Source organism: Xyrauchen texanus, chromosome 25 (assembly GCF_025860055.1).
Source record: "Xyrauchen texanus isolate HMW12.3.18 chromosome 25, RBS_HiC_50CHRs, whole genome shotgun sequence".
Classification (NCBI taxonomy): Eukaryota; Metazoa; Chordata; class Actinopteri; order Cypriniformes; family Catostomidae; genus Xyrauchen; species Xyrauchen texanus.
In genome coordinates this window covers 24,567,290-24,582,946 of record NC_068300.1, presented here as the reverse complement: position 1 = coordinate 24,582,946, position 15,657 = coordinate 24,567,290, and the positions used below count along the sequence as shown (strand labels likewise).

Below are 15,657 nucleotides of genomic sequence, written 5' to 3'. Positions count from 1 at the left end.
TGCTGTAATTTCCTCAATAAGAACTTCTTGTCTTCTAAAGTTTTAGTTTCTTTTAATTTCCTCCATGTCAAATTAAGTTATCAAATTAGCAGCAAGTAAATTCTCCCATGACGTTTTAATGTCATTAAACTAACACATCTCACGCACTTTACATAAAAAAATATGTATCGCGAGGTGCATGCTACTTAAAAAATAAATAAAAAGGCTAAGTTACTAGTGTTGAAGTAGCCTGCTGAATTTGTTGTTGGCTATGTGACAAGGCTCACTGCCTGTCAAAGCCTGTCTTTTTATTCTTAAGAAACAAATTAAGATGCTCTTTAGAAAATATTTGAGAACTTGAGAATTTTTCAAGAACTGCACATAGGAACATGCATATGAACTTCTTATAATTTATATACGAACTTTCTTAATTTTTTTCTTAACGTTTTTGTTAATCTGGCGCTGAACATGCTCAAAACTTTGGAGATGATAGTGGATTTAAGGAGGAACACCCCAACATTCATTCCCCCCACCCCCTTACCATTCTGAGCAGCAGTGGAGTCATTCAGGTTCCATTTCACAGCACCTGAAGTGGGAGACCCACATTGCCTTAATTGTGAAAAAGGCCCAGCAGAGGTTGTACTTCCAGTTGAGGATGTTCAACCTGCTACAGGCACTGCTGATACTGTTCTACTCCGCAGTTATTGAGTCTGTCCTCTGCACGTCTATAACTGTCTGCTTTAATTCAGCTACAAAATCGGACATCAGAAGGCAAAGGACAGTTCGGACTGGTGAGAGGAATATTGGTTGCTCCCTTCAAGAATACACTTAGATACACTTCCAGAGTGAGGAAAAAGGCTGGAAAAATCACTCTGGATCCCACTCACCCAGCCCACTACCTTTTTGAACTGTTGCATTCAGGCCGATGCTTCAGAGCTCTGAGCACAGGAACAGTTTTTTCCCTCAAGCTATCCATCTCATGAACAGTTAAAATTGCCCCATTGAGCAATACTTATGTGCAATATACAGCTTAGTCAATTATATTTATTTAACATTCTAGCTCTTCTTTCATGCATCTCTGTGTAACAGATTTGTATATGTGTGTGTATATATATATATATATATATATATATATATATATATATATATATATATAAAATATTTGTCTTGCTGTGTTTTTCTGTATATACTTATTTTTTCTATTCACTTTTTATTTTTTATTATCTCTGTCTTGTTGCATTGTTGTGCACTGGAAGCTACTGTTAACAGACACATTTCTTGTGTAAGCATACTTGGCAGTAAAGCTCATTCTGATTCCACTAACTCTTTGAATGAGGCCGACTTCACTGCATTGCTGATACAAGCAATTTCATATTCTTAACTGTCCAGTGCTGAAATAGACATTTATTTATACAATGACATATTTCAGCATTCCTGTAGGTGCACGTTAGGGTTGTTCAGATCGTACATTTTGGAGTTGGTTAGTCAAAAAAGATCAAAAACCATTGTGTACACTAAATATAAAACATGACTTGCATTCACTAAATCAATGTTAGTGAATAGAGGCATATTTATTGAAAACTATTGAATGAATAGTGCAGGACCAACAGAGCAACCCTAATAGCCTGTTCTAAATGGAATTCACCAATTAAGTTACTTAACATATTAATTACTTAACAGTCAGGACGTTGTTGAAAATAATCAACTTAGCCAAATCTACAAGGAAACAAATGTGGGGCAAGTTGCGCATATTTCTCGATGTGCATTAGCCTATGATCTAATATGCCAGCTTGTTCGGTTAAGAACATTAACCAATAACAGTAACGATGTAAAAAATAAAACTAAGATAGAGAAAATTAGGCTTGTGATGAGGTGATGTGAAACTTTGTATACATCTGTTCCAGACATCTTTTTGTTTTTTTGTAATTGTATTATTTATTATATTTAAAATGTAACATTAACATGATGGTAAGTTAAGCACAGCCTCTGTATAAAAAAATATACCAAGCCAAACATAAATGTGTAAAACTTTTGTACTGTTTAATGGGGAAAAATATTGACTGATTTGTAATTCCAGTGTTCACTAGCAGCATCAGTACTGATCTGTAGACTATTCTTGCACATCCCTAATCCACATAACATGTTTTACACAGATGAAAATTTGCATGACTGCTTTCCATTTGTTTGTGGTAGTAACACGAGCGTTTGCCAAGTCTTAGAGCAAATTGCTTAAATGCTTTTAAGCCTGATCTGAAACTGATCTTTGATTGCACTAAGTCATCTGCAAGACTTTTTTGTCTGAACATTTCATGTGATCTGCAGTGTTTGCATAATCATATTCCTGCAGTGTTTGCGTAATCATATTCATACCATTCCGTTGCTACAAACTGGGGTCGAGTTTTCATGCAGATATTTTATTTTTTTAGATGTCCAGCTCGCCGCTGTCCAAGAAGCGTTGCGTGTCAGGATCAGAGACGAAGACGGGATCCCACTTCTCCTCTAACTCTGTCAAAACCGAACTGTCACACACACCAGCTAACGTATGTTCATTTAAGACAATCCACATTAATTTAATATGCTTTTTTTGGGGGGGGTTCTCCAATTTGGCATGCTCAATTCCCAATGCGCTCTTAAGTCCTCATGGTGGTGTAGTGGCTCGCCTCAATCCTGGTAGTGGAGGACGAACCTCAGTTGCCTCCGGGTCTGAGACAGTCAATCCGCTTTTCTTATCACGTGGCTTGTTGTGCGCATTATCGAGGAGACCTAGCGCCTGTGGAGGCTTGGGCTATTCTCCGCGGCAACCACACACAACTCATCACGTGCCCCCACCGAGAGCGAGAACCAGATTACAGCGACCACGAGGAGGTTAACCCAACGTGACTCTTCCCACCCTAGCAACCAGCCCAGTTGGTTGCTTAGGAAGCCTGACTAGTCACTCAGCACGCCCTGGATTCGAACTTGTGACTCCAGGTGTGGTTGTCAGCGTCTTAACTTGCTGAGCTACCCAGGCCCCCCTGTTTAATATGCTTTTATATTATATTTTATATTTCCTCATTCCTTCAGAATCAGCTCTTATTAAGCAAAAATCAAGCAGTTACACATTATCTAAATAAGATTGTACTCCTAGTTGTTGTGCATATGGTGTGTTAACTGGTGTTTTGGACTCTGCAGGGCATGGCGAAGAATGGAAATGATGCCGAGATCGACGAGGGCTTGTACTCCAGACAGCTGTAAGTTTAATCTTTATTTCAGTTTGATGTATCCTTATTTCATTCTTTTTAAGTAAATGAGAGCGACAAGGTTATGTGAGTAGTAGGTAAATTTAGTGCATGTCTCTCAGGTACGTACTGGGCCATGATGCTATGAAGCGCATGCAGAACTCCAATGTACTTGTCTCAGGACTGCGAGGTTTGGGTGTAGAGATGGCAAAGAATATAATTCTGGGTGGTGTCAAGACTGTCACCCTGCACGACCAGGATGTGACCAAGTGGATGGACCTTTCATCACAGGTCAGTGGCTAAAGATGAGTAGGGATGCTCAGAAAAGCATTTTAACAGCTGATATGATTACCGATTTATCTTGTCTTATGATCGGCCGATACAGTTAATTTAACCCTTTATCTGGAGCTCTACCAAAACTATTTATATTCCGTATATATATTATACACACACGCATATATACATATACACACACACACACACACACACACACATACATACACATACATATATATATACATATATATATATATATATATATATATATATATATATATATATATATATATATATATATATATACAATTGTTTAGTTTCTAAAAATAATCAATCGTTTGGGATCAGAAGAACTTTTTGTCGACTGGAGTCGTGTGGATAATTTTCATGCACACTAAATATGCATTTTGGACCGTCAAAAATTGGAGTATATATATTTAGCAATTTTGTTTATTTGCAATATTAAATTGTGTGATGTATCGGCAAAGTAAAAAAGTACATATTCGATAAGAAATGCGCATAAATGATGATAAACACATTTGAATTTATTATTCCTAATATGTTCAATATGAGTTTGATAATCAAATTAAAAGTAATGTGAACTGCGCAAAAAGCAGTAAATAATGTGCGCATCAAAAAGAGTCTTGTGACTGAATAACTAGTTCATAACTGGACTAATTAGAGGACCAATCATTGCATATGAAATGTTGAACTGGTCATCCTGAAATAACGGTGTCTAGAAAATCCAAAGCCTACAAAGAGTTCGCAGAGCAAACAAGTCGAATTCAAACTTGAATGGTGTCGAAAAGCAGGTTTATTAACACTTTTGAAAAATATCTTATAGATTCGCATGACTATGTCTAGTGGTGTAACGGTTCAAATTTCTCACTGTTCGGTTTCTATCCCAGTTTTATGGTCACTTTTTTGGTAAGGTTCAGTGTTTATGTTCAGGGGGAAAAACATTACTGCCAAATCGAAAGTAGAAATATTCTATTTGGTAACACTTCAAGAGATTTGCCCTCACTACAAATCACCATGTTTTTACTACAGTAACATAGTTTAAACATTTGTAGTAAAATCATAGTAACCACAACATTTAAAATTGTTCCTGTCATGTTACAATACTGTATTAAAATCAAATATGGAAACTACAGTACTACTGTTGTAAAACAATGGTTAATTGTATCAAAAGTATGATTTCTGCCAAGAAAACAGTGGCAAAAGTAGTCATTTTTCAGTAGTCAATTCAGTCATGGCTACTACAATATTACTATAGTAAAATCATGGTTAATTTTCATTAGGTTCCTTAACTTAAAAAAAATGAAGTCTCATTACAACATTTTAACTTAATACCTGCATTACACTACATGCATCAACATAGTGCATTTCAAACTCAACATATATTCTATGTTCAGAATCTGTACATCACTGTAGAAGAAATAAACTTGCTATTAAAATGAATACAAGAATGGATGCTGTAATGCGACTCAGGTATTTTAATCATACTCTGAAATCCCACATCTTCATCAAAGGAGTAAGGGCAAGAAAACTTTGGCTTTGAACACCTCAAGCGCTATAGTTCTTGTTTCATGTCTGTCCGAACCAGGACCAAGTGCTTCTTAAAGACTGAAGGGGATCACCTGCGGCACTCTGCGTGCCGTAATATTAGTTAATAGGACAGCTCTCTGTAGAAAGTTTACCTACGTGAGAAACAGGAGTGTCCATCTACATGGCCATACAGGTGCATTAGCGAATGTTACAGCTGGGCATGTCAATTTGGCACTTTATTTTCTTCGATACACCCCCTTCAATGTGTTTTTGCCATGTTAAAATCACATGACCCGCTGTGTTTCACTAAACATCGAAAAGAATCCTTGCACTTATTGGCTGCCGCCAACGTAGATACGCGTGTCTATGCTTAGAACAATGTTTGGTGATGCGAAGATCGAAAAGAACACAATGGAACCTATTTCTTATTATGCTTTAGCAGCGTAGACAACGGTAGATTCAGTAGCTGTACTGTAGAATAAGCTAAAGTCTGAAGACAGAAAGACCGGCAAAGACAAAAAAACTAGAGTAAACATCGGTACAGCATACACAAGTTGGAAAGTTTTGATGATGTAGAAAAAACCTGAGTAGCGATTCCGATGTTGCCTTTTTTTTTTTGGACAGATAAGGAATTGTTAATTGTTCAGACCTAAAATATTATAAGTGGAATTTACAGAAAACGCATATAATTTTTCCTCCTAGCTTTTTAAATAATGTGTGTAGTTAACATATGTTAGTAATGGACAGTTTTCAGTGACGTTTACAAATGCAACAGGAAAGCAATGTGTAATTTTCTTTATCACAGCTATAGTAAGTGTTGCCCATCTATGAAACAGCATGCGCCTTCATTCGTTTTGTGTAAAGTATCTTGGCACAGAGATTGTTGTGGATTTTGTGTAAACCATGACTTTGGTTGCTTGGAAACAAAACAATTTAGTCAAATACAGTATTCATGGACGTGCTAAATTTGATCAAACAATTCTAATCTTTCCTTTACCATAACATTCTGTATCGCTAGTTAATTGTGTCTTTTTTACGCTTAGAAGTTCTCAAATAAAGCTAATAACTGTCTTTAGAAATAACGTGAAACGTAGACGGTCTCCAAAGATTATTGTTATGAGGGACAATAATAATTTGTCCTTGACTGCAGTTGTCTGTTTGCTTGAATCCTAATGTTTGTTTTTAGGCAAAGCAGTTATATTATAGGAGTAATAATAACTTTAGAAGTGACCTCATACTCATGATGCAAATGCTATTCCAGAGCTGGAGCCGGCAGCATAAACGATAATACTGATCCATAATGTTAGATGGCAGTACAACGTCTAACACCACTGTTGTATCAGTACCTCAAGTACACAAAGAGCAATGCTATTGCTAGCTAGAGAACTACCGAATGTCCCTTTTACAGGTGAAACTCGAAAAATTAGAATATCGGGCAAAAGTTCATTAATTTCAGTAATTCAACTTAAAAGGTGAAACTGATATATTATATAGACTCATTACAAGCAAAGTACGATATTTCAAGCCTTTATTTGATATAATTTTGATGATTATGGCTTACAGCTTATGAAAACCCCAAATTCAGAATCTCAGAAAATTAGAATATTGTGAAAAGGTTCAGTATTGTAGGCTCAAAGTGTCACACTCTAATCAGCTAAACACCTGCAAAGGGTTCCTGAGCCTTTAAATGGTCTCTCAGTCTGGTTCAGTTGAATTCACAATCATGGGGAAGACTGCTGACCTGACAGTTGTGCAGAAAACCATCATTGACACCCTCCACAAGGAGGGAACGCCTCAAAAGGTAATTGCAAAAGAAGTTGGATGTTCTCAAAGTGCTGTATCAAAGCACATTAATAGAAAGTTAAGTGGAAGGGAAAAGTGTGGAAGAAAAAGGTGCACAAGCAGCAGGGATGACCGTAGCCTGGAGAGGACTGTCAGGAAAAGGCTATTCAAATGTGTGGGGGAGCTTCACAAGGAGTGGACTGAGGCTGGAGTTACTGCATCAAGAGCCACCACACACAGACGGGTCCTGGACATGGGCTTCAAATGTCAAACGTCTTACCTGGGCTAAAGAAAAAAAGAACTGGTCTGTTGCTCAGTGGTCCAAAGTCCTCTTTTCTGATGAGAGCAAATTTTGCATCTCATTTGGAAACCAAGGTCCCAGAGTCTGGAGGAAGAATGGAGAGGCACACAATCCAAGATGCTTGAAGTCCAGTGTGAAGTTTCCACAGTCTGTGTTGGTTTGGGGAGCCATGTCATCGGCTGGTGTTGGTCAACTGTGCTTTATTAAGTCCAGAGTCAACGCAGCCATCTACCGGGACATTTTAGAGCACTTCATGCTTCCTTCAGCAGACAAGCTTTATGGAGATGCTGACTTCATTTTCCAGCAGGACTTGGCACCTGCCCACACTGCCAAAAGTACCAAAACCTGGTTCAATGACCATGGTATTACTGTGCTTGATTGGCCAGCAAACTCGCTTGACCTGAACCCCATAGAGAATCTATGGGGCATTGCCAAGAGAAAGATGAGAGACATGAGACCAAACAATGCAGAAGAGCTGAAGGCCGCTATTGAAGCATCTTGGTCTTCCATAACACCTCAGCAGTGCCACAGGCTGATAGCATCCATGCCACGCGCATTGAGGCAGTAATTAATGCAAAAGGGGCCCAAACCAAGTACTGAGTACATATGCATGAGTATACTTTTCAGAGGGCCGACATTTCTGTATTTAAAATCCTTTTTTTTTATTGATTTCATGTAATATTCTAATTTTCTGAGATTCTGAATTTGGGGTTTTCATAAGCTGTAAGCCATAATCATCAAAATTATATCAAATAAAGGCTTGAAATATCTTACTTTGCTTGTAATGAGTCTATATAATATATTAGTTTCACCTTTTAAGTTGAATTACTGAAATTAATGAACTTTTGCACGATATTCTAATTTGTCGAGTTTCACCTGTAAGTAGTGTTTGTTTTACATGTTATAGTTTTATCTGCGTGAGGAGGATCTGGGGAAGAACCGTGCGGATGTTAGCCAAACTCGACTGGCAGAACTGAACAGCTATGTTTCTGTAACCTCCTACACTGGTGCCCTCACCAACGAATACCTGACCCAGTTTCAGGTACTGCAATGTTGGCTACTCTTGACTACACTCATTGGATGAACACAATTAGATCAAATACTTTTCCAATAGAATTATTAAATCTAGCTCAATTTGACTGAATTGTCATATGTGATCTTCCAGGTTGTTGTTCTCACAAACTCTAGCCTTGATGAGCAGACACGCATTGGAGACTTCTGCCACAGTAATGGCATCAAATTGATTGTGGCTGACACACGCGGGCTGTTTGGGTAAGATTGCCTCCCTAAAATAGAAATTGTCTTTTGATCTCTATTTATGGATCTGGATTTTTACTTATTCTGTGTTTTGAATAGGCAACTATTCTGTGATTTTGGGGAGGAAATGGTGGTGTTTGACCCCAATGGAGAGCAGCCACTGAGCGCAATGATCTCAATGATTACAAAGGTAAGAATTGTCAACTGCAGTAAGCCCAAAAAAATGGACCATGTTTCAAGGTGTCATGGTAGCATGAACGTTTTATAGACAAAATTAACTAGATATATTGTCAGTCATTTAACATATGACCATCTGAACATTTTGCAATCTTCATGTTGTGTGTGAAAAGGACAGTGCTGGTGTGGTTACGTGTCTGGATGAAGCACGGCATGGCTTTGAGAGCGGAGACTATGTCACTTTCACTGAAGTGCAGGGCATGACAGAGCTTAATGGCTGTGAGCCAGTAGAGATCAAGACACTGGGTGAGTTGGTTGTGAGTTTTTCTTGATTTAACAACTATATCTAACAAGCTAAAAAAGGGACCATTATGTAATTGGCAAGAAAATAAAATATGCATATAGTATGTGTCATATTAACCAGCAATGGGTCAGATTTTCACAAGTACTTATTTGCATCTTATTCTAACACAACTGTTTAAACATGACATGCGAGTAATCTAGTTTGGGTCAAACTTGAAGCTGTCCTCTGTAGACCATAACTGAACTATGCTTCCTTTACTAAGTTTAGGTCACAATTACATTTTGCAGGGCTATTGGATGCCTCATGTAGAATGTTTAAAATGGTGTAAGAATATTCTTGTGGACAGATATCTTAATTTCACAACAGGTTTTTAGTAAGATACAAGTCTTAGGACTGAAATGGCCATTGTAAAACCTTTTTATTATGTCTTTGGGGGCATTCTCATGTTAAAAACACTGGCAAAGGGAGTTTGTTTGGAATCCTCTTGTCAGTTCTGTTTTGGTCAACACAGTTTCAAGTCTTTACCCATAATGCTAGGCAAAATTGAGGTTTTGTGACTTGCAGTTTATGTTTTAATTTATGCCAAGAGCTTGTCATCTACCTCAGTATGAAATATTAATTTCATAATTTAGGGCAATAACCATCAATCACTTCAGTCACTTGCACAACCCAGTGGAACAGGAACTGACGATAAAGTTATTAAGACCAAAGGATAGAACTTTATTGGGTAACAAGATGACAATGACAAAATCGGGACATATGAGACACACCTCCCCCTAATAAAATAAAATCTTGACATGAACATTTAGGCTTCAAAGTATGAAAGTTTTATCTTACCCTTTGTGCTGTATACATATGATGGTTATAAACAACACAATAAATGATCAATTACAAAATTAATGAATTAAATTGATGCATGATACATTTGCACTACTAACCAAAAAAATGTAATTGACTTCTTGATTAACTTATGTGGCGCTATTAACATAACACCAATACTCCTCTATTTTGGTTTCAAGCTAGTTCAAGCTATGTAATCGGAAATCATTCTATTATTTTTTTAATTAAAATATTGTGAACACATTTCTTGCATATCGCCCAGCCCTAATACAGCTTAAATTCTCGATTTTTAATCATGTAGTCTGGTCACCCTAAATTTATAACACTAATAGTTGCATTGTTTCTTTAGGTGTGCCAGTCATGTTGGAACTTGTTTTGCTAATTCCTACTGAATGAAAAAAATATGTTTTTTATATAATTTTATAGCTATAACATTAAAGATTTTATTTAATACAATAATTACTGATTAATTTTATAAAGGATTCTATTAATATTTAAGTTGACTGTATAATGTTGGAAGGTTAGCAGACTTGTCGACTGTCTTATGTGACTGTGATGTCCTCTGTTACCAGGTCCTTACACCTTCAGCATCTGTGACACCAGCTCTTTCTCTGACTATGTGAGAGGCGGCATTGTCACACAAGTCAAGATGCCTAAGAAGATTTCCTTTGTAAGTTGAAAACCTTGCGGAGTGTAGAATTGTGGAAGTCATATAAAGTAATTATTTGACTTAATTTTATTTGAATACTTTCTTCCTCTCAAGAAATCGCTGCCCTCCTCCATGACTGAACCAGAGTTCATCATAACTGACTTTGCTAAATTTGATCATCCAGGCCAACTGCATTTGGGCTTTCAGGCATTGCATGCTTTTGAGAAGAAGCACAGTCGTGCACCAAAGCCCTGGAGTCAGGTGAGCTATGGCATAAAGTGTGGTCTCCTTTTCTGCCCCAGATCTGTCCATTGAGACAAGAATGAGCTGTCTGACCAATCTGTTCAAGTACATTTTTACATTTACTTGTAGGGTTCTATGATTTAAGCGATACAGAATTGCGTAATCCAGTCGTTAAAAAATTTAACAATGAAATGTGCAATGGATTGGAATTTTACCCATTTGGGACAAGATTAATATATGAATGCACAATTAATCACATATTAACTTTTTTATATGTCCTATTGTGATGATTAAACCACAAAAGGCTGAGATTTCATGCAATAAAAATTCAGTCTGCATGTGCTGTGCGCTCTTCAAAGAGAATGTGTAAAGCCGGCCACATATATTCTGGCTCCATTTACACTTTGCATGAAAATGCAACACATACACATTGAAAAGATAAGTGTAAACACGTTGTTCTGATTCTGAGGTAGTCTGGGATGCATTGTGGTCGGATCTCAGTGTCATCTAAACAGTCTAGCCATAACATCTACATTCAGGGTTTGTCTGATATTAATTTGCAGTGGTGCTGCACCTCTGCTAAATTATGAGCACTGCTCTTGGGATTTCACATGGTTTATTTAATATTCTTGATGCAACATAACTAGAGCTGCCCCCTGATAGTTGACTAAAAAGTTAGTTGATGAGAAGAGTCTTTGTCGACCAAGTTTTGATTGGTCGCAGAAAGCAGTTAGGGTTAGGCCTACACAAAGCAAGACACCTGGAAATGATTAAGTGCAATTTAAATGTGTGTCGTTCAACTTTTTGAAAGATGGCTTTACAACATTTCTTCTGGCAAAGAACCTACTTCATCTGTGCATTCTCTACCGGACGGGTATTTTGTTGTGCGGGAAAATACTTCATGTGTGTGAAATAAATTTTTGTTCCCTCCTGCCTATATATTTATATATGCGTGTGTGTTTTCTACCATTGAAGATATTTCGACGGACGTCCAAGTGATCGCCTCTTTAGGACTGCTGAGGCAGATTTGATAATCTCGCAATCAGCTAAAGGATTCTCATCTGCACTTTCACACGAGGGTAACAAAACCAGCTTGCGCTCATGATATACTCTGCTCTCTGGTGCGCATGCAACAACCGGGCTTCCTTCGATATTGCGGAGTGCAGACCTCAACTGATGTAACCAATTTAAATTCTAGTGAGACTTTTCAAGTTTTTAGCATTACGGAGAAAGTCAAGTCTGACCTCAGAAACAGTAGGCAGCCCTGACATGCTTAACAGCACGGAGGAGGAAAATAACACCACTGTGCTATGCACTAATGTTTTTCATTATGCACCATCACCTTGTTCACAATTTTATAGGAGTAGAAGTAACTTATATTTTGACGAATATTATAGTTTCCTATTAAATAATCTAAAGGTAGAATCAATTAGACCTCATTTTATATCAACGGTGGCAGTTGTAGTTAACGTTTCAAGATGTTTCAACTAGTATTTATTTTTTCATAAATTTATTATTATAATTTAAGACTAGCACACTGACCTAACCATTGTAATGAGGAGCCTTTCCTCATGTGTAATATGTATGTTCTGTTTGAATTGGTTTAGAAATTAGGAAACAAACAGGATAATAATAGGCTCATATAAGTAAATATGCTCTTTAATTTTTAAAAAGGGGAGAGAAAACTTCGTCGCATTTGTTGACGTCAACAATAAAAATGTCACTATGCATATCCTTTTACTTGAAAACCATGAACAAAACTATGCAACAAAAGGAAATGCGACCCAGGATACTTTTAAATATAGGTTACGTTTTTTCTAGGGTGGATCGCCACTTGATGTCCAGTGTAAAATCTGTCCTTAAGCAAAACAGTTGAGAACCACAGACTTAAAGGTAGACAGGAGCAGTATATGTCAATTATTAATAATCATAGGACATTACTTTAAAGCTCACACAGCTGATGTTATTTTTCATTTAGTAGATAATTTAACATGCTTTAGTTATATAACGTTACATAAAAAAATGTTTTGTCACTTTTATAATTCGGTATATTATAATTATTTTAGCTTTCTTATTTATTCATTCGGAGACCTTTTTTTTTACACATACTTCAATTAAAAAAAATATTTTTCAAGTTTCAATTATAAAAAGTGGTTGTTCAATCACATTGTCGGAGCAACCCTAATGTGCATTTCTTTCTATAAACTAACAAAATGTTCAGACAGTCTCCTTGCTGGTTTTTACAACACATTCATAATCATTAACGCTTTTGCCGGCGTCGCTGGCATATGGCTTGCCAGCCCCAGTCAACTGTGTACTTTGTACACTGCGAAAGAGACCTCACCATACGTGCACATACTCTGTGATGTCACTGCATAACATACAGGTGTCAAACTTGCTTCAGTTTAAGTGTCCCCTGAGCTAATTTCTGAAACATAGGATGGCCTAAACATTCACTGAACAATCAATTTGCACTTTTCTTGTGAATATTAATGAGCCTTCCCATCATCAGTGTTTTGGAGCACATTTTGCTCGCTTCAAAAGCGGAATGAAACCGCATTACATGGATCAATTATCAACACGGCTCAATCATGGATAAAGCAGAAGTTGTGTAAATGCGTGGACTGGTCTCAACCCCAGACTATTTTAAATGCACTTGAAAACCAGTGAGATGTGCTGTGGGGATTGCGAGATCCGTTACAATGCAGTATGTATGTATGTATATATGTACGTGTGCGCCATCCATCCATAGTTGCTAATCATGGTAGTGACGAGCCATGCATGGTTTTACATGCTTACCATGGAGTTATTACAAATATCATTGTTAATATTATGGAAGGATTATGGTACATTTTCATAAATATTATGAACCACACTATCCATTTTCCAACTGTATAAAATGTGTTCTCTTCTAATGCTCTCTGATTGTAGGAAAATGTCAGTTGTTTTGTTTCCAAGAGATTACTGCAGCTTTATCAGTAGGAGCCTGATGAAAGGAATCTGTAAAGGAGACACAATTTAGTCACACTGTCAAAATATTTCAATTTAGCCGTTTATTTTTTCCAAGGATGTTACTCTTGTTAATATCAAAATTGTCATCTGCATTCCATCCTCAAAATCAATGTTGTATTGTCAAATGTGCATTTCAATGCACATAATCTGTAATATTATTGGTAATTGCATGGGTGCTACCAAAGCATGTGTTGGTGCCACATTTTCAATGGGCCCTTTTGAAGGCACAAAGAAACCATGATGTGGCCCAGGCTGAAACTGAGAAACACCCCTTTTAACCTATGCTTCGACCAATACGCGTTAACACCGGTCTGCCGTTGCGGGCTTGTGGACTCATGCACAACAGCACTGTTGCTGAAAAAAGTCCTATGGGAAACACTGACCATCATTATGCCCCCTCTCTCCAAGGACAAGTGGCAGGCTTATGTTTACCTGGCTGTGTCTCCTGTTTGTAAGAGTTCTTCTGTTGCTGTCTTGGCCCTTTAGTTAAATATTCTTATCTCTTATACACCTGTATAAAATGAATCTTGAACTTACAACACTAGCATTCTGTACCTTGTTTACATAAAGCAGTCAGGACATGCAACAGTAGCATCAACGTGTAAGCCTGCTTTCATATCTTGTGTGTAGTTAGATCATTTAGGCTCTCTTCAGATGTTTTTAACCGTTTGACTACATTTCATATATTACGCTAATTTTCACGTAGAACACGTTACATTCAATTATACATGTATCTGGGTCTCATCTCTGAAGTCAGAAGTAAACGGGCACTTTAAATGTACCAGGTGTCTGTAATAACAAAGCTATTAGAATATGAATAAATAGCAGACTCGTCTTGATTTATTAATGACATGCTATGAATTGTCCTTTTCTATTGTCATTTTACACAATTACAGGCCTGTTTAAAAAGTTGTGTTTCTCATTATCTTGAACACTGTTAATGAATGTCACAAACCTTGCAAACGAATCCAGTGACTAGTTCTTCCTTTTGAAGCGCTCATTCTAGCAGTCTGGGAGCTTGTGAAGACAACATAGTTTACCTGCAGACTGAATAAAGCCTCACTCCCACCTTGACTTGAATCCTGATACTTTTGAAAAATCAGCCAGTCAGATTGTGATATTGAGAAGGCTAATTTTTATATGCAAAACGTATCAGATGGTCTGTGGGTATGCCATTTGAGTCTGAGTCTAGGCAAGATTAAGATTAACTCTTCGGAAATATTGTGCCAAAAACCAGTACATAGGTCTGGTAATGAGAAAATGGTTTGGTTTTACTGTATTCAGTTTAATGACATAAAATTTGCTGTGGACATCAGGCTGAGTGATTCAGCATTGATCTCTCGCTCTCCCTCTGCTGCAGTCGGATGCGGATGAGCTTGTGACTCTGGCTGAAGAGGTGAACACTGCACAGACTGGATCTGCCAAGCAGGAGCAGCTGAACCAAGAACTTATCAAAAAGCTGTCCTGCGTGGCTGCTGGAGATCTGGCACCTGTTAATGCCTTTATTGGTGGACTTGCTGCCCAGGAGGTTATGAAGGTAAAGCTGAGCTGCAGATACTCTGTTATTATAGATATATAATTTATTTTATGTGTGTGTGCTAGTTTTTAAATTTTCAGTTTATTTATTTATTTTGAAGTATTTCAGTGCTGCCAAAGGTATGCATCAGCAGTAACATTTCAATATTTTTAATAGTGTTTAGTGAAGATGGGTTTTAAAACGTATTTTCAGTTTTTCCAATCATGCTTTTTTACCTTTTAGCAAATGTAACCATTATTTATGAACACTTTTTTTTTTTTTTAATGCTTCTCTCTTTTCATACGTACAGGCTTGCACAGGGAAGTTTATGCCCGTTATGCAGTGGCTTTATTTTGATGCTGTGGAGTGTTTACCTGAGGCTGAGGGAACTGTTCTTACAGAGGAAGAGTGTGCACCTGTGAGTTCCTCTAATCCAAAACACATGCATCTGTGTCTTCCAACATATCTAAATATTCAGTACTGTATAAGCTGCGTCCAAAATTGCAAAATGTCAGAGCACTTCTCTGCTAGTAAATGTGTGTTCTTCAGGCGAGG

At 37.3% G+C, this 15,657-nt stretch overlaps 1 protein-coding gene across 3 annotated transcripts in view; it reads left to right on the top strand.

The window, feature by feature from the left end:
- uba1 (ubiquitin-like modifier activating enzyme 1) overlaps positions 1 to 15,657 on the top strand; it is a 38,569-nt gene that overhangs the window by 5,096 nt on the left and 17,816 nt on the right. For 2 of the 3 annotated variants that reach the window (XM_052091373.1, XM_052091372.1), the window contains exons 2-12: positions 2,406 to 2,519; positions 3,151 to 3,209; positions 3,320 to 3,488; positions 8,012 to 8,146; positions 8,270 to 8,376; positions 8,461 to 8,551; positions 8,712 to 8,844; positions 10,255 to 10,352; positions 10,446 to 10,592; positions 14,947 to 15,123; positions 15,413 to 15,520. In XM_052091373.1, coding sequence (XP_051947333.1) covers positions 2,406 to 2,519; positions 3,151 to 3,209; positions 3,320 to 3,488; positions 8,012 to 8,146; positions 8,270 to 8,376; positions 8,461 to 8,551; positions 8,712 to 8,844; positions 10,255 to 10,352; positions 10,446 to 10,592; positions 14,947 to 15,123; positions 15,413 to 15,520 — 1,338 coding nt within the window. The remainder of the gene's footprint in view (positions 1 to 2,405; positions 2,520 to 3,150; positions 3,210 to 3,319; positions 3,489 to 8,011; positions 8,147 to 8,269; positions 8,377 to 8,460; positions 8,552 to 8,711; positions 8,845 to 10,254; positions 10,353 to 10,445; positions 10,593 to 14,946; positions 15,124 to 15,412; positions 15,521 to 15,657) is intronic. The other variant, XM_052091374.1, reaches the window with a different exon arrangement.